Source organism: Pangasianodon hypophthalmus, chromosome 2 (genome assembly GCF_027358585.1).
Source record: "Pangasianodon hypophthalmus isolate fPanHyp1 chromosome 2, fPanHyp1.pri, whole genome shotgun sequence".
Classification (NCBI taxonomy): domain Eukaryota; kingdom Metazoa; phylum Chordata; class Actinopteri; order Siluriformes; family Pangasiidae; genus Pangasianodon; species Pangasianodon hypophthalmus.
Genome location: NC_069711.1, coordinates 9,419,378 through 9,445,805, shown reverse-complemented (window position 1 = coordinate 9,445,805; position 26,428 = coordinate 9,419,378). Strand labels below are relative to the sequence as shown.

The 26,428-nt window shown below is 38.9% G+C and overlaps 1 protein-coding gene across 6 annotated transcripts; it reads right to left on the bottom strand.

Moving 5' to 3' along the window:
• Window positions 1-83: 83 nt before the first annotated feature.
• Window positions 84-26,428, bottom strand: pacsin1b (protein kinase C and casein kinase substrate in neurons 1b). 6 transcript variants are annotated; one of them, XM_026920505.3, is made up of 10 exons: window positions 26,311-26,428; window positions 9,388-9,514; window positions 9,103-9,259; window positions 8,742-8,977; window positions 7,678-7,836; window positions 5,135-5,310; window positions 4,579-4,699; window positions 3,756-3,886; window positions 3,334-3,512; window positions 84-1,603 (listed from the first exon to the last, which is right to left on the bottom strand). In XM_026920505.3, the coding sequence occupies exons 2-10, from the start codon at window positions 9,445-9,447 to the stop codon at window positions 1,494-1,496; spliced, it is 1,329 nt and encodes a 442-aa protein (XP_026776306.3). In that variant the 5' UTR covers window positions 9,448-9,514; window positions 26,311-26,428; the 3' UTR covers window positions 84-1,493. The 6 variants fall into 6 exon arrangements, with proteins under 6 accessions (XP_026776306.3, XP_026776344.3, XP_026776316.3 ...); XM_026920543.3 differs by lacking the exon at window positions 26,311-26,428 and adding an exon at window positions 16,667-16,809; XM_026920515.3 differs by lacking the exon at window positions 26,311-26,428 and adding an exon at window positions 16,255-16,436.

Sequence of the window (26,428 nt, the reverse complement as noted above, 5' to 3'; positions counted from 1 at the left end):
GTGGTGATCTCGAACACAGTGGTTTGCTGTTCTGCTGTGATCCACATAGCCAGCTACAGAAAAGTTAGATACTGCACCGCTAATTCATGACAGGTTAGGCTTTTATTTTGAACTGAACAGTTGAACAGTCACTACACCAGCATTAGAAGTAAATCAGATTAAACACGAGCTTAAACACACTCAGATCATGCTGGTGTTCCCATTACCATGCCCTTAATATTGGCCAAACAGAAAAGAGAAGGTTCAGACATCCTGAAAGGAGTATTTACACAGAAGTGCTAACTTTGCTAATACCAACTAAACCCTCGAGGCAATTATCATTTAAATTGCCAGCTAGGCTTTACTCATTGCAAAGTGCACTGCCATTGTTTAGGTAAAGTTCTACCTTTACATATTACCCATTATGTATTACCTTAAGGCATATGCATATGTCCTTTATGCATATCACTGCAAATGTCATGATATAGCAGTCATGAGGACATTATAGGATATTATTCAGAGAGAAAATGGTTTGCGATGTTATTAGGCACTCAGCTCAGGTGTTTTGTTAAAATGGGCAAAAAGTAGTTTAGGTTTCCTTGAGGACTGTAATGTTAGTTACGTTTAGAAATATGTAAACAGCTGGTATATATTAAAGAGATTATTACTTTGTTAGTCAGTGAGGATGTTAACATGAAACTTTTCTCATAAAGCACGTAAGACTATGAATTAGTCATTGAAGAAGTGATTGCTACAAAAACAGTGCTTATGAGATTTTGATTAGTCCAGAAGGACTCAATGACAGCACTCAAGGAATACAAACTTATGCACATGAACCAAACTGCTAAATGCCAGTGCCAGAGCTTCACAATCCAGCTGCAATATGGTGGCTAATACCAGCGCAGGCTGCATTCCAGGTAGAAGTGAAGTGAAAACACAAACACACACCAAAACATCTGTGACTTCATATGTAGTACATAGAGACAAAAACATCGCACAATCATATACACCCCTGACAGGGACCTTAGCAAACCAATAAATAAGAGATAAAAGGACATATAAATGCCTTATAACCCAGTTATAACCCAGACAAGTAATAAAATAAGGGACAATAGTGAGACTGTCACTACAAGACCTAAAACTAATTAAATATAAATATTGCTTAGTGCCTTGCTATGCTAGGCTTCATGGACTGCATTATATCAATATCTTATTGAAGAACAGGCTACAGACACACAGGGATGTGAAAACTTTCTTTGTGTCTGCCGAAATTACATTACATATGGAAATGCTTTGTTTCTGATAACCCAAATCTATTGTGTAGTTGAACACAACAGATACAGTACACTTTATGTACATTCGAGCTTATTCTTCTCTTCAATTGTTAGGATATAGTGTGAATGTATAAGGTTCTGTTTTTCAGGAAAAGTGATTGGAGTCTCTGGTTATGTTCAGTGAACAGTACAATCTTTCAGGTCATTCTAGAAGGAAGACCATTGTCCCACACAAGGCAACTAAATAGGCTCCACATAATTGGCTGGGTACAGTCCAAACTGACCGTTGTCCAGCCGTCCTTTACACCAGCCTTGATCATCTTCATCTTCTAGTTTAGTCAACTCATCACCTGTTAGGGAAGAATCAAAGCATCTTAGCTTTCACCTTCACAGATGGCAGATGTGCATGAGTGCAGACATGCAGGGAATGTGACAGGGACATTGCATTCCATATTTACAAATGTTCAGTCTTTTTTAATGCTTCTATTCCATCTTGCTACTCCCAGGCCAAAATGAACTGACCATCGCTATGATATTAATATGATTTTTATTTTTGACAATGATGTTACAGTCTTTACAGAAATATAAGCAAGCACATATTGTTTAAGGCTACAGTGCATAGGATTTCTGGTTTAAAATAAAAATAACAGCATTTTTGAATCATGATACAAAAAATAATTCAAAATATGATTTAATCATATCAATAATCAATTGATATGAATCAATCAATAATGTCACAGTAACTCAGATTTGGAGCTGACTGGTTTGAGGTGGCAGGAAAATTCGAACGCATATCTCATACTTAGATACCTCCCATGTCATCATACCTGAAAGCAGTACGGCCAAAGTCCCGCCCTCAAATTTCCTGTATGATTTATCACATAGCCTGAGCAGCATGCTAATGGATCATAACACAGAGAAGCCTTTCTCTGTAAACAAGGCCTTGTGTTTTAGTTAGCATGCTAATATCAGCTCTGTGCTCTGTTCTGATCTCACAGGAAGAACATAGTTATGCCAGACACCGGCCAAATGATTTGGTGATTCACAAACAACCCTGCTGGATCACAAAACAGCATATGTTAGCAAACTAACTCGCTAACATTAGCAGGCTAGCTAACAAATGAGCTCTTGTTAAAGGAGAGAGGTTTTGCTCTTTCAGCTACTGCTCAGTAATCGTGACCATTACACTGATTTGTTCAATAATGTTTTTATTCTCATGACACAGGGGTTCCCAAACCTTTTTGTCAACTGAACTCCTTCAACCTAAATTATTTGTTTAAAGTACCCCCGGACATGGTACATGAATCTTTTACTTGTTGAAAAGCTTATATTACTCATTTACAGCATTTGTTGCCATTTTAATCTATATAACTTTGCCTTGTTTGGTTTCATGACCAGATTTTCATGTTTTGTTTCCAAATGTCTTTTTATGAAAGCTGGCTCCACGCTTTCATTAGAAAATCACTTCAGATTTGCTACACTTTGGCACAATGTGTCCATTTTAAAGGTTTGGTCTTCTCATGGCTCAAATCTAAATTTTAAATATTCCTTATTATATTTAGAGAATTTTCAGACTTTGGAGCTTTTGCTTGGATGTTCCTCCTCTTGTGATTTTCTTTTACTGATAATGTGTCTGTCCTTTTCAGTAATTTTAAGGAGTTCTAAAGCTGAAGTTACAAAAAATGATTTCGCTAGCTAACACTGTAATTTTCGTTTAATCCTCACATGCTAAGAAGTATTTCATGACATGATCATTGATTAATTCAATCTGCTTCAATAACTTTTTTTTATCTTATGAGGTTATAGTAAAGTGCTACAGCATTAATGGTTATAATTAAGTTTTTACTTGATTATATAAAATTTACCTTAATGTGTCACTGAAATTGTTTCATTGACAATGTCATTGACATTAGTGCCTCATGAACCCCCTGCAATGTCATAACACTTCTGTCATACTTCGGAGACCCACAAGTAGCTTGCAGTAGCATTTCTCCACCAGAGAGGGCAAAATTCCAAAATCCCCAAACAGAGTATAAGTGCAGTGAGGGAACTGAAAGCTATTGGATGCTAGGCCTCTCACCTACTCTGAAGCTGAGTTCATCTTGTTCTTGCCCTTCATAATCATACAGTGCCCTCACTCGCACTCCTTGGCTCCTTTCCTCCTCAAATGGGTTGGTGTCTTCATTGGTCTCTGCAGATGCCTGCTCTTCGTCTGACCAATCTGCTGAGTATGCCTGGTTCCTTTCATAACTGCTCACACTAAAATATCAGAATGGTAAAATGTAAGTGTTAGAAATACAAAAGATTACTGGGTTTTGTTTCTGAGTATGAGTAATTTGTAATGAACAAAACATGGAATGGTAGAAAAAAAATCCACTAAATTTATCAAACAATTTGTTACTCCTGATTAGTCTGGATCTTTCCATCTGCTGCTTTCACCCAAGCCCCCAGTTTACCCTATTCTTTTAGTCTAAAGAAACAAAGGAAAATAGTGATCTGTACCTGCTACGGTTTTCAACCTGCGGTGATGAGTGATGATCCACAACATTCGTGACATGGGTGAGTGTGACACCATCAATCTTCTTCAGTTTTTCTTTCTTGCTGATGGCATGGCTCAGTTCTGGGTTATATTCCTGGGAGAAAAGGGTTATTCCAGGGAAGCTATTAATTCAAGGCATAACAAATCCATTCAAAATGACAGATGCAAGCTGAAACAGTAAAAATAATATTTGTTTAACAGGGACAATGTCCTGAGAAGCAGTGTTCATACAGGTGCACATAGTAAGATTTAAAATGTAAGATGCAACAAAATCAGAATGTACAACTTTCCCTGTCTGGTAGTCACATGTCCTCGAAAAGTACCCTGCTAACTGTGCTCCAGTTAGTATTTTTGGCCAGATTTACCCTCAAATAAAGAAATGAACTAAGTAAGCCACAGTTAAGTACCATAAGCCGAAAATGAAAAATTGTGGTGGCAAAAATTACCACATCATTTAAAAGAGTTTACCAATGTCATGCTTGCTGTGTTATTATTCCTTCATTCATTCAGTCATCTTCGGTAATCACTTTATACTTGTTATAAGTGTTATAGTATACAAGTATATGGTTAGGGGTACAGTGGATCTGGAGCCTAGCCCAGGAACACTGGGCAGGAGGTGAGAATACCCCCTGGATGGGATGTCAGTCCATCTCAGGGCACCATACACATAGACATTCACATAATCATTCACACCTAGTTTCACACTAAAAATGAAAATACCTGCACACCCATGTGCAAAAAAAGTGCTAGAAATCAACTGAATCTGTAATTTCAGTAATATTTCACCTCAAACTGTGGCCAATTCATGTGCATGTCTGGACCATGGTTGTTGCTGAACCACTTGAGGTCTTCTTGAGGACTGGCAGAGGTGATGACTCGTTCAAGCTCCCTGTAAATTGTGCCATAGCTGGGGAAAAAAAAAAAAAAAAAACAGGACAGTCATGCTTTTCTCTCTTTCCTCTGGATCTCATTACACTGTTACACAACAAGTACAATGGACTGGGTAACTCTGCTTGACAAAACTGAACTTCATTCAAGGAAATCTGTCCAAGCCCAATTTTGCACATAAAAAAATTATTGACTTAAACAGAACATTTGCTGAAAATGTATGAAAAGCTATAGGGTCCAGTTATCATTACACAACTGCAAACATGCTGAGAAGTACACACTACTTTCATTCATTCATTCATACCTACATTAGCATTTAATATTTCTAGCTGATGTATTTCATTAACAGAGTAGAGAACCTAGAGGTTGAAAAATGACCTTAATAGAAACTAATTAAAGTAGACATATCAGCTTTGGCAGAGAGCAGTTAAGCGGAGCTAATCTTTAGGCTAACCGTTGGTTCTCTGTGAGGTTAAGATGGCGTTTGATATCCAGGAGCACCTCCCTGAGGAAGGCCAGTCTCTTCTCCTCAAACTGCTGGCACTGTTCGAACACCAGCTCCATGTTTTCCATATACTGTGGCGTACAATTGCTCAGCTCCTCCAGAGCCTTCGTATACTTCTCTTTGGCCTGCAATAAAGCACAAAAAATACCTACAACTCTGTGCACAGTCTACATTCATTTCTTACATACACTGTGTTTGCTTCTTTTACACGACTGTGAATTATCTCAGACACATTTATTAGGAATTACTTTATTTTCACCTGTCATTTGAATCATTTACATAAACGAAATTTTATACCACATACTACAGCCTTTATCCAATGACCTAATCTGTCTTTAGACAGCCAAGCCCTCTTACAGTGTTCCTCAAAGCACACACAGCTGGTCAGAGATCTACCAGCTGGCAGTCATTTCCTCAGAGCCATCACTGGACACATTCTCATCCGCAAGAGCAGATAGGAATACTTATTGATATACATTAATTTGTTCATTTATTCATCTTCAGTAACCCTTTTATCTTGGTCAGGGTCACAGTGGATCTGGAAACATTGGTTGCAAAGCAGGAGAATTCACCCTGGATGGGATGCTAGTCCATTGCAAAGTACCATGCACACACATTCACACACTCATTCACACTGGGCCAACATGCCACCGTACTGATATACCGCTATCATCACTCGTAATGCTGGCTTCTGCTACAGAGTGACATGTCTGAACACTGATCCCCAATGCAGAAACTGTGTGCCAACTGATAACATGTGCAAATCGTCTACTCCGCTGGTTGTAGTGATAGCCAGTAAAAAATCTGTCCTAAGTAAAACCCATTTTACATTTACATACAATCGATGTACGGATGGAGCATGCACAGTGTGTCTGACCCCTTGGAAACATCCATTTATGCCTGGGTTGCTCCTCACAAGGTTTGCCACAGTGACCCATTCATCTGGAATAGTATGTCTGGTCTGAGGGTTAGTGGGCCTGTCAGTAACGTCAACAAGACGTAGGACCATGGTCTGTATGGCCCAAATGAGGCTATCAGCAACACCAGCTGCATAGTCTGGATGTGCTGGTGTCATCTATAAAACTGACAGTGGTGGGAAGGCATACAATCGTACATTTGTCCAGTCTTGTGTAAATGGTTTCTGGCTCAAAGCCTCTGTCTCTGCCGTGTCCATGAACCACAGTGGGCACTCCATTTTCTGTTTATTCGCAAAAAGACTGACATCTGCTATGCTGTAGGTGTTCCCATTTAACTGAACCACCTTCTTGTGGATTTACTAATCCCAAAGCAGGGGGAATCTGTTGTTACTATTTCCCACTTGGCAGGGAGAACACATGCATGCTGGACCAATGACTCATGGAGCATACACAAGATCTTGTCACCAATACTGGCACATGCTTTTGTGATATGGGTCACAAGTGTTGAGCATTCAGCCAACAGTGACATTTTCTGAGGTGCAGCATTCCCATTTTTACCACTGGTTTTGCTGCTGTTAACACCCTTGCCTGATGTAGAAACTCTATATATGGGCAGTGTCTGGCCACTTGTAATTTTCTGACTGCCTTATAATCAAGTCTTCTGTCAGAAAGGCTTGCATAGCTCATTAGTCAAGACAACTACACAGTCTGCTCAGATGTTAAATAGTTTTTCTTGTAATTGACCCAATTCTAAAGATTCCACATGTGAGTTTTGAGCCAGCCCAGGGTTTTGCTTCGCCCTCCAATAGCTTGAAAAGCTGTCTGTAAGATCAGCATATTCTGGAATAACACAGTTATTCACATGGGCGGATGCACTACATGGATTATGGATTATCCACTTGTCTAGTTTGTATTGCATGGACGATCAAACTTTAATTTTGCCAAGGCAGCCTTCGCACCACTTAACATTCAGTGCCACTGTTGCGCTTGTACTCCTGCTTTACACTTTGATCTTTAGTGTGCTACAGGGATGAGCTATCAACACTCTCTGCTGAAGTTGGCCTCAAGGTCAGAGAGAAAGAGACTGAGATGCAGCCACTGACAGCACGTCAGCGTTTGTCTCTGTATGTGAAGCGGCTGTACTAGGTTCCCTCAAGCTCTGTACTTCACTGCACTGTTGCATTCCTGATACCTGAGGTGTTTTAAGACTCTAACAGGAACTTTTAAGGAAGGAAGTGCATTTTCTTTTGTAAAAATAAGAGATTACTGTTCTAACCAGCAATCCCCAAGTTGTCAAACTATCATCAAACAACTACATAAAACTTGCAAATTACACAAATTGTTAGTCTAACCTGCTACACAGCTTTTTTATATAGTAAATAAATTTTTCATCAACCAACAATTCTAGCACAGAGATCATACACAGTGATCAAAGGATATGATATGCAAAAAGATTTATACAAGACACTGGCTTTGAAAATGTTTTTACTTGTCTGCTATTAGAATTGTAGCTGCTATGTATACTTATACTTGACAAAAATGTGGCTCTCTGCAGCTACACTCTCCCAGGCTCACCTTCTGAACTTCGGTTTTGCATTTGTCCAGCTTCTCCTGGAACTTCTTCTGCTGCTCTGCAGTGGTAGATGATGCTTCTCCCTTGCTGTTGGCTTCTCGGCTGATAGCAAGCTTCTCCTCCTTGCAGGCCATATGGTACGCTTTCTTTGCTGTCTCCACCTACCGGGAAAGACGACTGCCTTTTTAAATTCATACTTAATTTTGTGCATCTTGTACATCTTCCTATGAAGATGCTAAATCACTGAATTCCAGTCATTCAAAGTCAGCACATGGTGATGTGACTGAAATAGAGAATTGGTGCACTAGTTACATGTTATAATTGTGGGATTGTATTAACTGACAGCATCAACATGTAGTAATTATGCAATGATGGCCAGATTTAAGCTCAAGGACAATTAACAATGGTACAAAAATGTGATCTCAGTAATTTTGACCGTGGCATGATTGTTGGTGCCAGACAGGCTGGTTTGAGTATTTCTATAACTGCTGATCTCCTGGGATTTTCACGCACAACAGTCTCCAGACTGTTCTCATGGTTTCATGAACATGACAATGAGTTCAGTGTTCTTCAGCGGCCTTCCCAGTCACCGGATATGAATCCAGTAGAACACTTTTGGGATGTGGTAGAACGAGAGATTCGCAGCATGAAAGTGCACCTGAAATATCTGCAGGAATTGCATGATGCAATCACGTCAACACGGACCAGAATCTCAAAGGACTGTTTCCAACATCTTGTGGAATCCATGACATGAAGAATTGAGGCTGTTTTGAGAGCAAAGGGAGGCCCTACCCAGTATTAGTACAGTGTTCCTAATAAAGTGCGCTGTGATTGTTTGCTGCAAATAAATGTGCGCTTTTGCTTGAGCAAAAATTAAAAACTGTTGCAAGTGACTGGATATTATTTACTGTTTATATACAATTTAGTATATTGTCAAATAATTGCAAAAAAAGGAAATTTCATACTGCAATGCAATAAGTGCTTATTAAAATTTTCATTTTTTTTTTTTTTTTACAATGATTTGACAAAAAAAGGGGCCCAGAATCTTAACAATAATGTTCCTCACCTCTTTAAGCTTTTTGGCCCATGGTTTCTGAGCCTTTCTGAAGCCTTCCTCTGCCTCTTTGGCCTCCTTAAAGCTTCCCATAATCTGCTTGTGGTAGGAGTCTTTCTGCCAGTTTTTCACTTTCTCCAAGTCCACATTTAGGAGAATGTTCTTTATGTCCTGGTGAAGCTCACTCAACTTATCAGTTTCATTCATCATTGCAATCCAGGCCCTCTCTACTGACCCATACTGTGGCCCTAAGATACAGACAAAGAGAAAGACAAAGTATAGGAGATGATATATCTAATGTCTAGATAGGAATTAAATTAATTGGTAAATAGAATAAGTCTCCAAACTGTATAAACTATTTACTTTTCAGTACCTCTTTCCACTAGCTGTCTCCATCTCTTAGACCAGTCTGTTAGCTGCTGTGAATAGGCCTTCTCTACTTTGGCACGCTCCTGAATGCAGCTCATCAGGTCATTACAGAGCCGGTGGCCATCATCGATGCGCTTTATTGTACGCTTATAGTTCCCAACCTGTGATAAAACATGGCTGCTATGACAGTAGTTCTTTATAAGATATAAAATCACATGCCAAAAATTCGAGTAAAATCATTTGGTGTCAGTTGTCTGGAACACTATGTTGAAATAAACAAGGGGCTGACCTCCCAGAAACTGTCTGTGGTCTCATCAGACACCAGACTCTCTTCGTAGGTAGCCGACATGCTGTGAAATTTGGCAGAACAAACTCACGCCTGTAGATAAATGCAGCAGAGTGGATTTCACCATACACTGCAAGATAGGATAAAAGCACACTGTCAGTAGTAATCACAATCCGTGATCATTCTTAAATAGACAAATAAAAAAAACACCATTTTACTGTTTTATTATGAAGTTGTCTAACACACTGTCTTATAATATATATTATTACAAGCCATCATATTTCATACAGTTAAAAATGCTTTCAATAATTTCACAGTTTATGTTTGTGATCACAGACATCCTTCCTAGAAGCATCTTACTTCCTCATTTTTAATTCTTTATCTGTCATCATAATCAGATGTGTGTACTTCAGCAAAGCCAGTTATTAATATATAATCTCACATTACACAATTCTTCTTAAAATAATAGACTGACCATCACTTGAAGTGCCCTAATCACTGACAGTGTAGTCCTGAACACTTTGCCTCAGCTTTGCCGTTTAGTCTCCAGAAGTGATAACGGTTCACTGCTTTCTGTTCCAGACCCCTTTAGACAACAGTGTGTATCAATGCAGCTATAAGCACTGGGTCTAGCATACAATGCTCTTTTATCCACTACGGAGTAGGCACGCCTGAGATGATCTGACAGGAAAATAAGAGCCCTGGGGCGATGCTATACATAGTATATGCTGTCATCATGTGACATGAACAAGTTTGTTGAAATTAAATGTTAACTGTTATTTTTTTTTAAAAAAATACCTTATGTGTTGTTCAGAGAGAGTTACCTGTATATTAGCTTCCAGACTTAGTAGTAAAACTGGTCTCAGCTGTTTCAGAAAATGAAAATTCTCAATTGAATTTAATTTAATTATTTAAAATTGACAGGACAATAGATTTTGTTTTAAGAGGAGGCACTACTCTGTTGCCTAACGTGGGGGGTGCAGCACTCATGTTTAATAGGGGACCAGTGGGGGAGGGACAACACCAGTATGTCAGTTGAAGTCAATATGGGAGCACACTTTCAAAACCACAAAACACAAAATAAAATACAAATTATGAACAATAAAAGAGTTTGACACTATGGGATCATTTTCTTAATTAGCTAAAACAATATAGAGGAGCCAAGACGTGTGTTGAAGTGTAGTACTTTTTCGACCCCACGTCTGATTAATCCACTCCAATGGACCGAAGGGGCTTTTGTTCCGTAACTATGCAAGACTCGCTGCCACAGCAGACAAAAGAGCTGTAAGCATGGCTAAAATATCTCAGCTATTAACTACATTAACTCACTATAACTGTACATTTCTCAATCTGGAACAACCTAAAAAGCAATACATATGATCATAGTGCCAGAAAATATGTCATGTCTTGCATTTCAACTTTACTAAAATTCCCTCATATCAGACTTTTCATTTGAATGTGCATTTGAATTCATTTGCATGGGTTTTGTTTATTTCAAGACAAGTACATCCCTTTATGAACAGATACTTGACAAAGCCATCTATGTAACCTCATAAAAACATAATTTCCATAAACCACAACCACACGCAAAGATAGCATCTGCATGCTGTCATGCATCCACAATTACAGCTTCACTTCACTGAAAACAAAACACAACCCAATATATCCAATAGATTTAATATAAAAGTGCTTCTGCCAGCATCTGAATCAAATGTTCCAGGTCCCTATTATAAGCCAACACCAGAGTAAACAAAAACAAAGCAAAAGTGTAGCGCAACAAGACAGCAGCACCATGGTGACAATAACAGCTTACCTGCTCTCTTTCATTAGAAAAACACAGGAGCTGCCTTTAGATTCCATGCACACGTGGCTTCTCTCACAATGCAATGTCATCCGTTTATTATTATTACTATTCTTTTGTGCTATTATTCATATGTTTACCAACCTCAAACAAGTTCCACTGACCAAATCCTCTCCATATGGTATAGAATCATACAATGTGTTGGCTGTGTGGGTGTTGCCGTGAGGTGTGCGTGTGTGTGTATGTGTGTGTCTTTGCATGTGAATGGCAGGGCAGGAATCCAATCACATTCTGCTTGAACAGTCCTGACACTGAGGGGAGGGATAGAGAGTGGAACAGAGAGAATAGATTACTGGTTATAGACAACTGTATGATGTTAAGCATCTGAATTCTAGATTGTCTTTCACAGTTTATCTACTATTTCATTGTTGAACACCCAAACATACTCTTTTCCCCCAAATTAACTGCATCGTTTTTAAGCACAACCTCACGATTAAATGTTTTTGCCAATTATATGAACTATATCGCCACTAAACTGAAAAGAAAAAGTGACATTAGAAAAGAAAACTTGGAATTTTTGTTTGTTTCTGACAAATTACATGGGAGAAATATTCATTCACTCATTTATCTGGAGCCTATCCTGGGAACCTGGAGCCTATCCACGAGCCAGGAATACACACTTATATGCGGCACCAGTCCTCCAACAGCTTACGTTTATTTTATATTTCATTTATATTTAAAAGGATCTCAGTACGTCACTTATTTGAGATAACTTATCTGACTCTTGAGATGTTCAAAGTCTGAAAGTAAGTCACACTGTGCTTTATCTACAGTCCACAACAATAAAGTTATGAGATATTAGTGAAGTATGCAGTCACGACACTACCTAAGACACTTTTTAGAGCTTGCCAAATATCATCTAGTGCTTGCATGTTAACCTTTAGATGAGAGCTCAGATCAGCTCAGCTTTCACCTGGTTCTTTGACACTGTCATTATGTCTTCAATCCTATCAAGTAAATTAGAGTTATATAAGGAGAATATGTCTATCTGCCCCATACCGCACTGCACGCTATAAATGATTCCAGTTATAAATGTCAGAAAATAGCAACCACAATAGATATAAAACATGTCATTTCATTTCATGAAAACTGCCTAACCACTGCAACATCACAGCAATCATTACATGTCTGCCTGTACCTTAGCTGTAATAATATAGAAAACTTTTCTTTTCATTCATAAATTCCTGTATCAAGTGACCTTACAGAGTCACTTGATACAGGAATTTTCTTTCTATTAAACAGAATTATGACATTGCATTCACTAAGAAAGGAGACATACATGCTTTATGCTGGCTTCAAATTTGATCAAAAGGAATTACATTGGAAGAACGCTCTGATGACTGTGAAGTTGAGACTGTATGTAAAAAAGTGGAATAAAATTTCTATTCTATTGTCTTGGAAGTGTACATAAGGCAAGCTTCAAAACATACAGCTTCTCAAAATTTTAAATGTTTCTTTTATATTTTCCAACTGTTATTCCATCCGTCCATCCATTTTCTGTACTGTGGGGAGCCTGGAGCCTATCCCAGGGGACTTGGAGCACAAGGCGGGGGACATCCTGGATGGGGTGGCAATCCATTACAGGGCACAATCACACACACACTACGGACAATTTAGAGACGCCAATCAGCCTAGAACACGTCTTTGGAATGGGGAGGAAACCGGAGTACCCTGAGGAAACCTCCAAAGCACAGAGAGAACATGCAAACCCCGTGCACACAAGGCAGAGGCGGGACTCAAACCCCCAACCATGGAGGTGTGAGGCAAACGTGCTAACCACTAAGCACACAGAAAAATGTGTTGAAGTAATACCTAGTGTGTCAAATGGACTCATTACAGTGTTCAATTATCTGGACTAAACTGCTGAGGTGTTCATTCAGCACTAGGGTTTTTACTGTTTATTTTTAAAATATGTGTCCACTATAAACAGCTGTCCATGATCATATCATGTTCATTGAATAACATATTATATCTTACAGTATCCACCACTTATTGGTATTGACAACAGACTGTTGCAGGATGAGCCACAAAGGATGGTGAATGGATGGGGGAAAGGGAGAGATGAAAGAAGGAGAGATTGGGATGATTGATCGCCCTCCCAGCATGGTAGAGCAACAGCAGATACACATTTCACTGCATCCATGACAGCTTCAGTAAAATTCCACTACACAGCAGGCTAAGCTCAAGCACATCAGTGAAGAGAGCTTACTCCTCCAGGAAGCCACAGCAGGGGTAAAACATCAGCAGAAAAAAAACCACTACTCAACTAACATTCCTTTCTACATCATTTCACTACTGTCAGTGCTGTGTACACTGACAGTAGTGTTAAATTGGTAGATGTATAATTCAATGAGACTAGTGTTTAATGAAAAACACTATGGCCTTTGACCATTAAGAAATATGATGTTTCACACATGTAAAGTCCTTTCGTCATATATCACCAAGGGAAAAAGCAAAGTGTTTTTAACAAACAAAAAAATAGATGCTTGTTTATCTGCACAACTCTATTAATTAATAAAAAAAATAAATAAGCAGTTAAAGTAACATTAAGCATAATCATGCTGATAATAAAAAGCGGAAACAGTTGAAATTTTGCCAGGAATTCAACTCATGAACATACTGCCTTTCTGCACAGTAAAGAGGATTGTTTATTTGATTCTTGGAGTTGCCACGTTTCAAATTTTTCAGTTTTAAAAATTATTAGACACCAGCTCTATCAACAAGCAGTAAAAAAGCTCTTCCTGAGAGCTACTGAACTACTGAAAAATGCAGTGCCTGAACTTCATCAAGCATCACTGGCACTACAGTTGGGGTCATGTGTTAAGGTCAGGCGGGCCAGAAGCAAACTTGACCATTCACACTCTCAGGACGTTTGATGACTGCATACAAGGCTCCTGGGACGTTTTAGCCCACATCCTGGTTGCTTCTGCCAGGAGGTCTAGACCAGGCCATAAATGCCTATTTCAACATGACTATGCACTCTTAAAACATCACTAACTGCTTGTTTTATTCTTTTTATATATTGGAAAAAACATCTGGAGGGCAAATTGTCTTAATGGTAAAACATTTTTTAACTTTTGGCCTACAGTGTACAGTATGTACCTAATTTTGGCCACATGATGCACAATGTACTGTATGACTGAATCCATAAGGAAACCTCTGTAAAGCCAAGAGTGCTGAGTCAACACACACAGTCTCCACTGCAGCAGTGATGTGAGCTACAGATCAATATATCCAAGGTCAGCCAAGCTGCTGCGAGTGTGTCCAAGCAGCACCTGTTCCAACTAATGCCTCATCTCTGTGTCAAAAGGGTATCACATTTACTATCACATTACCGCACCAGGCCAAGATTAGATTTGTAACCTGTTCTAGATTCACAGGTAGACTGGAGGGAAAATAAATCAACAAATCCCTTATTTATTTGAACAGAATTCCAAGCCCAAGTACAGCCTGGCCAATGCTACAGGATGACACTTTCTATAAGGGGTTCATTATTGCAGCCCATACAGTATCCACTCTCCTAGATATAAATCTGCAGGTAAATTATTAATTCCTTTCTGTTATCTGATAAGTGTAGCAAACAACTCCAAAGGCCCAGTTGTCAGGGTTCATTTCAAGTGGTCACGGTTCTTTTCATTCGAGCCTTAGGAGCCATGTTTGCTTTCTACTTTTTAATTCTGATTCTGGGCCTAATAAGTATTCTTAATAGTATTAAGACTTTTTAAATTACCATTTTTTAATGTAGGGATTGGGATAAAAATTAAAAAATTAAATTAACAGAAACCATACAACAAAAAACAGTTTTTATTATTATTATTATTATTATTATTATTATTATTATTATTATTATTGTTGTTGTTGTTGTTGTTGTTGGGCAAAACAGCTTAAGTACATAATAAAGCATAAAAATGACTGGTGCAGGACAGCAAAGAAAAAAGTCCAAAAAAAAAAAATCCAAATTCCTAAATTAACTAATTATTTAAATTAATTAATTAATTTTACTAAAAAATAATGATGCTACAGTGTTGAGACTATGGCGAGATTTATCAGATGACTTTACTGGTGACTCCAGATTGTGTTACATTTCTCTAAACAGGTCGTATTGTCTAACTGAACAGGATAACCCTTCAAACACCCTGCTTGTTATTCAGCTATGCATCTTAAAGCACATTATTCAGTAACTACTATGAGTTATTCATTATTAACTATGGTGAAATTTATAAGAGTGTGGAAAGAAAGTCTGGAGTTATAGTGGGAGTTTAAGGGGTTAATCAGGCACTAAATATAATACTCCTATACATTCTGGTACATAGTCTCAAAAAATGTATCAATAGTCAAAAGTTATCACCTGATTTCATTTTTAGTCGAGTAAATGTTCAAAATATTGACCCCTTCTTAACTATGGAACTATTCTGAAAATATTTTAGCATGTTACATTTTCCCGTATTGCTACCAAACCCATCATAATATTAACAGTGAAATAGTAAAGCTCTACATTAGAACATGATATGAATTTCATTTACATGCACAACTTAAAGATTCACTACAGCTGTTTTGTTGCCTGGTTTGGCATCAGTATCACAGACGTTAAATTATGTTACCATCATATTATCATCATAATTTCCATAGTAGTGGTATTTTACCAAACTAATGAAAGCTTAGGCTTAAGGTCTGCTTAATGAGACTATTACATGAGAAAAGTCCTATTAGAGGGTGTTTAGAGTTCAGAATCTGATGCCTAACATCTACTTGTTTAGCTATATAATTTAAAAAAAAAACATGTTGACTCATTGATTTGTAACTAAGTAAACTAGACTACACAAGATGCTTGACCTTATCTGCCATAATTCCAACAACTACCAACAACTATACAAATACAACAAAAATGGCACCACACACACACACACACACACACACACACACACACACACACACACACACACACACACAGAGTCACAGCTTTTGCTTTAGCTGCATATTTAATCAATATGATACTAATTAAAGCAAACCTGATCGGTGACACTGGAGTAATAACCAGCAAACCAATTTCCTGAACAGGAGATGAGACTTCACCACACCCTAGGGAAAACTACTTAAATGTTAGAGTAAAGGTTACACATTTAACTGTTGGAGCTGCTACCCAAAACCAGCGCCACCCTTCACAAACGCCCGGGTTATTTGCGTAGTATGGAAAGCATACAGCATACAGCATAGAGCAAGCTACTATGACCTGACTTGATGATGCTGTAAATAGCACTATTTGTTTATGACTTTCTCATAGTCCTGCTTCTATATATAGGCACTAGTACATCACAAATTGCTTACACATAAGTTTCTATGTATGACTGTCACATGAGTAAAATAAGGAAAATGTCTGGTCATATCAGGCTTAAATATAATTATGGATAAATGACACCTCACCTGAGGATTGCAGAATTAAAGAAGAACAGTGCAACAGGCTTGTACGTGATACTCCTTATGGTGCACACGTTTTGGTATACCGGTGATACACGAGAGTCTGTAACACAGTATAATGCCACACCTTGCTGTCAGTGCCACACACAGAAACACAAACGCACCCACACGCACTCACAGATATAAAGATTGGACTTTGACAATCTTTTCAGGGACCTGCTTGTCCACCAATAATTGGCAGGCAGACTAACAGACCACTCCTAGACTATAGCACTGACAAAACATCTTAAGAAGACAAGGGAATGGCTAAAAAAAGGAACACTTCCTTGTATTTCACGTCACCTCTACATTTTTACACCTGTTATATATCTCTACTGTGGATACTGATCAACGAGGCCTATGACATCAGCATGGTTCATATGAAATTGCAATAAAATAATTTACTATGCTGTAAAAGAGATCTTTGTAATTTAGTTGTGTACGTGCGATGGTGCTGTTATACTAGGAATATTGATGTCATCTCAGAAGTCTTGTACAGTGACTAGAATTTTGACAGAGAATGTGACACACCTTTAAAAGCATCCCATTCAGGCTGTATCTGTGAAGCCTACCAACTGGGGCAAGCTATAGAAGCACAAACACAGCCTAGAAATGCTCATTAGGCAGCTTTTCCTAGAGTAAAACATTGGAATAGCTAAGGATAAGGTTTTTAAGGTATTCATGATAAGAGTCATGAATGCTGAACAATAAAAATAAGATCATCCACATGACTAATGTTCATAATGTTTGATCATTGTGTGTTACAAGTATCAGTATTCTTTCTTCCTTTAATACTCCAAAAAGGGAAAGGAGAACACAATTTACTGGCTAGAAATGTTGAATGACTAGAAACTTACATTGTGTCTTTTTTCCTCACTCCATCCAAAATCCATGTAAGTAGTGGAAACATCATTTCTCTAGGACCATAATGCAGCACACAACAATACAAGGCTACAGCACACAGACTACAAATGCCACCAGGAAATATTTCACAGTGTGTGAGACATGGGTAAAGACAATAATTAAGGCATGTACTAAAATACAATATTTCTTCTTCTTCTTCTTCTTCTTGCAGCTCCCGTTAGGGGTCGCCACAGCAGATCATTGGTCCACATATTTGATTTGGCACAGTTTTTACGCCGGATGCCCTTCCTGACACAACCCTCCCCAATTTTACTCAGGCTTGGGACCGGCATTGGGAGTGCACTGTCGTGTGCAACCCCAGTAGCTGGGGTCGGTTCCCTGGCAGGGAATCAAACCCAGCCGCAGCGGTGAGAGTGCCAAGGCCTAACGACTATTCCTCCAGGGACCCTAGCATACCAAAATACAATAAATATACAAAATAGTACAAAACAATAAATGCACTGGACAAGACACTACACATTACACATTGACAACAGAGGACAACAGAAGCGGAAGAGCTAGATGGCATAATCCAGAGACACCCAGAAGTGATTGAGATCCCTTCCTCATTTCCTTTCAGGGAATTTTTTCATTACCACTGTTATCTCTGACTGTGTATACATATTATAAATAGCTGCATGTAAATGTCTAAAATGGAATGTTCATTGCCTCAGGGAAGAAGCTGTCATATTCATGAGAAGAGCGAGATGGATTATTTACAATGATGGTGGTTTTGTGAATGTAGCGCTGATGATAAGTGAGAGACCCGCATGATGTTCTCAGCTGTTTTCACTACCTACTGGAGTGGGTCTTACTTCCTGAGATATTGCAATTTCCGTATCAGACAGTGATACAGCTGCTCAGGATGCTCTCTATGGTCTTTTGTGTGGAATGTATGTGAGGATAGGATGGAAGAGGTGTTAAGGTGAGGTCTTGTGTAATGTGCACAACAAGGACCTTGGAGCTCTTAGCATTTCCTACAGTAGCACTGTTGAATGGATAGTGATTAAAAAAGAGGTCCTTCTAAGGTCAGATGCCATCTCTTTAGTTTTTGTCCACACACCAGCCTGCAACCTGCTCCACCTCCTCTCTTCATGCTGACTCGTAGTTGTTTCTGATGTGGTCCATGACTGTAGTGCTGTCAGCAATCTTGATGTGATTTGAACTGTGCTTCTCAGCACACTTGTGAGACAACAGCATGAACTGCAGTAGATGGAGCATACGGCCATGAGGGACGCCGGTGTTCAGTGTGGTGATGCTGCACGGGATCTTGACTGACTGAGGTCTCCCATTCAGAAAGTCCAGGCTCCAGTTACATAGGGAGGTGCTTGAGGACAAGCAGGCTCAGCTCATCAGCTCATCTTTGTGGGATAATTGTGTTGAATGATAACAGGAAAGATAATGTTCACATGTTGCTGTTCTTCTTTCATCTGCTCCCATTAGGGGTTGCCACAGTGGATCATTGGTTAATCACTGACAAATATCTGATTTGTCACAGTTTTTATGCCAGATGCCCTTCCTGACACAACCCTCCCCAATTTTATCCAGGCTTGGGACCAGCACTGGGAGTGCACTGTCTTGTGCAACCCCACTGGCTGGGGTTGGTTCCCTGGCCAGGAATCAAACCCAGGCCACGGCGGTGAGAGTGCCAAGGCCTCACATAATGTCTTACATAATTCTCACATAATTGTTATTTTGTTAAGATGAGACAAGGTCAGGTGAAAAGAAGTAGATATGACATCACCTGTAAAACAGCTGAGCAAGTAAGAGTACAAAGGATTTAGTATTGTTGAAAGTTTGCTCTTTATCTACCTCATTAAAGCTGACAGAATATGACCGTTTTCTTCAGCATTGTGATGATTTTGGTTTTGGTTGTGCTCTTAAAGCATGCAGAAACTGAGGGAGATGTTAAAGATGTCTGTGCGGACATCAAGGTGCAGATCAGCACATCCTCTTGGCACCCAGCCAGGTATACTGTTGGAACCAGCAACCTTTTTTTTTGTTGTTGTCAGCAAAAGACAGCCAGGAAAGCGAGAATGGTTTTCCTTGCAGTTGTGTTGTTCTATGTTTCAAGCTATGTGGAAAAGTTGTTTTGCACATATGAGAAGAAGAGATCATCATCATCATGATCATAAGCATGTGGTGTTGTTCTGTAGTCAGTGAAGGCCTGTCACATGCACCATCTGTCTTTGGAGTCCATGGATTTTCTGTGAGTAGGTGTGCTTAGACTCTCTAAAAATTCAGGACAGGTTGACAGGGGACAGTTTCATTCACACACAGTATATTTCACTTATTTTAAATTATGATGTTCACTTATTAGTAAATAACAGAGTAGCTCTGATACAGCATCTTACCTATATGTGCCCTCTTGCATCCTGGATATTTTTTCCTTTTCAGATCTGTAATCATAGCTAAGTCATATCTATTGTTTAAATGGTAACACTGTTCTCCTATAGTTACTTATTTTATCTGAGATTATTTTTGATTGTATATTTCCTTTTGATATTAGAACGCACAGACTTACTTCATGTTCATAACATCTGATGCCTCATTTGAAGTGCAATATTTGCTTAACAACACTATATAGTAGTGATTGCTCTACATTACTCCTTAGTATCATTTGCTCTCTAGTTTTATTCAACAGGAGAATCCCATCTCACAGTTATGTTCCTCATAAAGCAAATTAGAGTCCCTATATACAGTATACTGCCACTCACACACACTTACCTTGTGAAGTCTTGCCATTCTGTTTACCTGCGTTCTTTTATGAGTCTTATCTTATTTTGTCTTCATGTTATTGATCAACCTCTCTATCTGCCTGCAATATAAGATTCTGTTTACTGTTGATTTTTTGACCCTCTGCTTGCCTCATGTTCTGGATTTGTTAAATAAATGGTTTGTGATTGTATCCAACCGACTCTGCCTCCTCGCAACGCTATAGCTCAAAAGTCTTAAATCTTATGAGTGATAATTAGTGTTATAAGTGAAGTGACGTGTAGCCAAGTATGGTGACCCATACTCAGAATTTGTGCTCTGCATTTAACCTACCCAAGTGCACACACACAGTAGTGAACACACACCCAGAGCAGTGGGCAGCCTTGATGTTACTGATAAAGTAATACACTGACCCAGAAAGTGATGTTTTTACTGTTAGGATTAGTACCATGTTTATAAATGTCTAACAATTGTTACATATTAGCCTTGTGAAATATTGCTATTTACCTACAAGAGCCTGTTATCATCAAGAAGTAAGGACAATATATTTGCCAGTTCTGTTCAGTGATTTCTTTGTTCTAGCTCAAAGTGTGTCAAAGTATTATTATAACGCTCCCTTCATGCCCTCTTAGCTCTTCACAATGAACTTGTAGCATGTCTCTAATGGAACAGTAAGAAGAGGAATGGTGCATGAAATCAACTAATAAGGAATTTGAAGGCCTGCATGGCACCAATATATAAATTATATCTCAATATATTTCTTAACCTTCGCCTTTTGGCTTCAAGAAACAGGTCAAAGTTCTAACTCTCAACTCACGTACCCTTAGCTGTAACTAAATCTCAAATTTTTGTAAGTTTCATATGTGTATCGTTCATCTATTTCAATATATATTATCAAGGATCAAAGATGCTAGTACATGATATTGATACTGCATATTAAGAGCCAAGATGGTTACTCTTGAATAAAATAAATGATTTAAAGGCTCTTTTTTTTTTTTTTTACAGATACAAGTCTAAGTGAGAGCTCTTCTCCCCAATGGTAGTAGTCTGTTATGTAACACTTCTAGCAGTGCTGATCTCACACTCCCAACACCCAATGGAACAATATTCACAAATTCATATACGGATAATATAGGCTGTATAATACTCTGAGGAATATCCACAAAGTGTAGAAGTAACCATTTTGAAAGCAGTCTCTAACTCTAACTGTGCTTTTCTCACTGCAGTTTTGCAATAGAATATAAAAATAAACAATTTAAACATTAAACATCCATCATCCTCGAAGTGTCCCCTCTGCATCTCTGTTCACGTATCTAGAGAGATACATTTCTAAGGACTGATTTATACTTCTGCGACTTTGTAGCTGGGATCACATCAACTCGCACAGGTGTCTGCCTTCATGCTTGCACGTAATGTGTGCATTTTACACAAAAGAGAAAGCAGCAAAAAAAAAAAAAAACCAGCTGTTCTGAGCCAAAACCAAAGGAGAGTTCCATGTTTCGTTGTAGAGATCATAAACAGAAGGCAACATAGGTGTAACTTTGTTATGTTATGAATTATAAACCAAGGCAGTTCTCAACAAAAAGTATTTACTAGGAGAATGCTAGAAGAATAAAGTAAAGTGTGTGATCATGCAGGCTGATTAAATTGTCCATTATAATGAGCTACAGTTGCTATAAAGCCTCACTCTTCGTATTTGCATATGCCAAAATATCATGATTGTTGTTTTCTGTAAATTGTTTATTGTTTACATTTGAGATATGTTTGAAACAATATTACTCTGAAACCCTTGATAAAATCCGTGGAAGAAGGGTCTCAATATTTCATCAAAACATTTACAGGCACACAACTTTTAACAAAATTCCCCATCAACCAATCCCTGTTTGCCTGAAGTGTGTCTTGTTTACCCATAAACCCCCTTTCTGTGTAAATGTGTTGAGGTAGAATGATGTACATACAACAATCTATCTCTCAATGTTGATAAGACACAAGAGATGATTACTGACTTCAGGAGGACCAGAGTGGACCACTCACCACTGCAAATCAACGGAACAACTGCGTAGAGAGTCAAAAGCTCCAAGTTTCTTGGTGTGCGCATGACTGAGGACCTCTCCTTGACTCATAACACCACCAGCCTAGCCAATAAGGAACAGTAACGCCTCCATTTCCTACAGAGACTGAAGAGAGCCAACGCCCCGCCTCCCATTCTCACCACCTTCTACAGAGGGACAATAGAGAGCGTCCTGACCAGCTGCCTCACCGTTTGGTATGGCAACTGCACAGTTTCTGACCACAAGACCCCACGGAGGATTGTGAGAACAGCTGAAAAGATCATCGGGGTCTCTCTACCCACCTTCGACACCTCGTACAACAACTAATGCATCTGCAAAGCCACCAGTATTGCGGATAACCCCCTCCCACCCCTCTCTTGGACTCTTCACTCTCCTGCCATCTTGTAAAATGTACCAGAGCATGCGTGCCTCCACCAGCAGACGCTGCAAGTTTCTTCCGTGACACAGTCAGATTACTCAACACCCTGCTGCCTCCCAAATGCTCACCTGGACTAGTCAAAGCCCTAACTCAGTATGACTCAATACCACTGCACACCGCACTTTACAAAGCTGCATCAGACATTTTCTATTTACGAGACTCTTTTTTTGCTGCGAACATTGCTGCTACATTTATCGCTGCTACACTCACAGCATTTTACAGCCCATTGTTGCAATAGATTTCTCATACAACACTGTTCTGTAGTCCTATACAGTCAATGTGCACTTTGCAGAGGCAAAATTACGAAAATTGTGTCACTGTCCAAATACTTATGGACCTGACGGTACAAAACAAGTTTTATCTACTTTTTCAACCTCAGGCCAATCTGCTACTTCTACTATTTGACTAGTGTTCATGAAAACATCAAACTACTCAGGGTTAATATCAGTTAGACTAACAATTTTCTATTTCTTAGATTATACGTGTATTTCCTTTTACATCCAAAAGGCAAACCTGCATATCCTCCCTCTTACAATCACTGTAGTTACTGAATAATCTGTAGTAGTTACAGAATAATCTGCAGTAGTTAATCAATAATATGCATTCAGAGGTATAACTTATAATAAGATGAGAGTTTAAGGGGGTCATTTTTATCATCAGATGCAAAGATGCAAAAATATCATCTAGGCTTCATCTTTCAAAAGGGTATGCAGACCCACGAAAGGAGCCTAGAGTGGACAGATTGAGAGGTTACTGCTCAAGTCCCAAGAATATCATTCAGGAAGGAGTGAATAACAATGGGAGTCTAAATCTTGCTGTTAAGCAACCCTGCTAATAAACGATTCTTATGTCAGTTTGCAATAAACGTGAATCTAAAACACCGCTACAGCTAAGCAGCATAATCTAGCTTACATATAAATAAATAGATCTGATTAAAAAAGTCAATGCCAAGGCAATTTTCATTTCAGAGAAGCTCCACTAATCTCCTATAGAGGTGGGAAAAACCCATCAAGGAAGTGCTTGTGGTGATAATGTACTTCAGCAATACTTTAAAGCAACATGCTGATTTTCAGATGAGATGCAGTGTCAAAACCTTCCTGTTCTTCGATTACCACCTTCGCTTGTTGACATGGTTGAATGACTGTGCTTTGATGGGCTTTATTGGCATTAACTCCTTGGAGCTGATTGCTTATCAGAAAAAGATTAGGATATGACAGATCATAAAGGAAAAAAGGAAAGAGGACCACTACTCTCCTGAACTGAATCATATATCAGAAAACTAAGTGCTCAAACTGATTAGCCTGAGAAAAGACCATTGATATTACTGTACAATGACACCAAAATGTTAAATTATACATGATCAACGTTTGTAATTCCTGAATTGAATAAAGCATACAGGTCATTAGTTGATGCCATATAATGTGCTCGGCTGGGACCACACAAACCCATTTAAAGACACGAGACACTCTGGAACAGCAGATGGCTTTTGTGCAATTGAATTAAATAAGCCACAGATGTCTAAAGACTGAGCAATTGTCTTAATTCCTATTCATTTGCTCCTGGTGACACTTACAAATCATGACGTTTTTATCCAAGTGCAGCACATGAACAGTATCATGAGTCTCAATACAATACAATTAAAGATGTCAGAGCTTTTCCTTTAACTGGTGTGTATTTGATTAAAGCACACAATGGCAGTACATCAAGCCAGGCCAATGATATTTGTTCAGCACCATGGACACTTGTGTAGCTCATTTGTTACCAGAACTACAATTTTTATTGTTTGTTATTTGTTAGGATAATACTGACATTCATTTATTCATCTTTAGTAACTGCTTTATCCTGGTCAGGATTCAGAAAACTGGGCGCAAGGCAGGAATACACTCTGGATGGGATACCAGTCCATCACAGGGCACCATATACACACACACACACACATTCACACACTCCTTCACATTGTCTATGATAGGGGCAATTTATCATAGACAATCCACCTCCTGGCCTGTTTTTGGGCTGTGGGAGGAAACCGGAGAACCCAGAGGAAACCCAAACAGACAAGAAAAAGAACATGCAAAACTTAACACAAACAGTTCCTCGTGCTCAGGATGGGAACCCTGGAGCTGTGAGGCAGCAATGCTACCTGCTACACCACTGTGTCACCCAAATACTGAGATATGCATGACTAATATTAGACAAGGTTGTAAATGCAAATGAGAGCAAATGAGAAGTCATTTAAAGTGTAACGTGAGTGCCCTGTTAATGTTTCACATTAGTGTTTCTGTGGAGGCTTTATAGATCACAGCATTGATGTGACTCATTTTTGTAGCAGAATAATCTAGAATTTGGTACTTTTTAAGCTTTGCACAGAGATATGGCTGTGCACACACAGCATAGTTCCTGGTGCCTGAATTCCTAATTATGTTATACATCCTTAATCATGGGTGGCATGGTGGCGCAGTGAGTAGTGTTGTCATCTCACGGCCCCAAGTCTTCCGGTTCGAACCTGAGCTTGGGGTACTGTCTGTATGGAGTTTTTCATGCTCTCCTCTTATCTACATGGGTTTCCTCCGGGTTCTTCAGTTTCCTCCCAAAAACATGCAAGGAGGTGGAGTGATTACGCTAAATGCCACCTTAAATGAATGAATCTGCAATCACAATTATAACAATGTATAAAGTCTGACTATAACACATTAATGGAGGTAAAGCCATGTCCACAGCTGTGCCTGTAAAAAGCTTACAGCAATCCATTCCTTAGTTGGTTCACAATAATAAAACTGTAGCACTTCATTAGATCAGGAAACTGATACACAAAAGTGTGTACAACTGCTGCTGTCATTTAATTTTTCATCTAATATCAGCCATAACTGTAACGATCGCTCTTTGCTCTTGATGGCCAGCACATTAATATGACTGCAGCTTAATGTTCAGCACACAAGGACATTCTGAAGAGGAAAAGGTCTCTGAAGGGCAGTTGAGATAGCTTTTAACAAAATGAGCTTTTGTGAGACTCCTCTGGGGCCACACACACACACACACACTGTTGGTATCCTTTTCTAGTCACTTATTCTAGTCTCCTCGCATTATGGCCATATGGTAATAACATATTGTGAAACAGTCATGTTTGCATGTAACAAATCAAAGAAATTATGGAATTTGGGAATTTTCAATAAATGAATGACTCAGTAGCTGAACTCAGAGGTATTCTGTTTAAAGCCCATTAATCATTTATGATTGATATCCTCTTACAGCAGCACACATCCTGCAACTCCAGGCACATTTTGTGAAAATGTGAAAAAGCATGAAGCCCTCACACACACACACACACACACATACACTCTTATTTATGCATGCCCCTGTACACCAAGCATTTTTCTTTTCCTCGTGGAAATATGATAATAAACCAAACAGCCAAACAGCAACACATTTACACTGATACTAAAGCTCATGCCTTGCCATAGCATGCACTGCCTCATCATGATTAATAAAACTGTCTTACAACCTACCAGAGACAGAATGGCGAGACTCCAAATATTCCGACTAATTAAAACCTTCCTCTTTTCCTTGGCTTTGCTAGACAAATCAGCTGAACAGGACTATTGGGGATGCAGTGCACTACCTCTG

What these genes read in the sequence shown, in the direction of transcription:
- pacsin1b (XM_026920505.3), bottom strand. Translation starts at nt 9,447, where the DNA reads ATGTCGGCTACCTACGAAGAGAGTCTGGTGTCTGATGAGACCACAGAC. An exon ending in AACCTCACAGAGAACCAACG is followed by an intron (nt 4,700 to 5,134) that starts GTTAGCCTAAAG and finishes TTTTTTCCCCAG; the next exon opens with CTATGGCACAATTTACAGGG. An exon ending in TGAACTCAGCTTCAGAGTAG is followed by an intron (nt 1,604 to 3,333) that starts GTGAGAGGCCTA and finishes CTTCCCTAACAG; the next exon opens with GTGATGAGTTGACTAAACTA.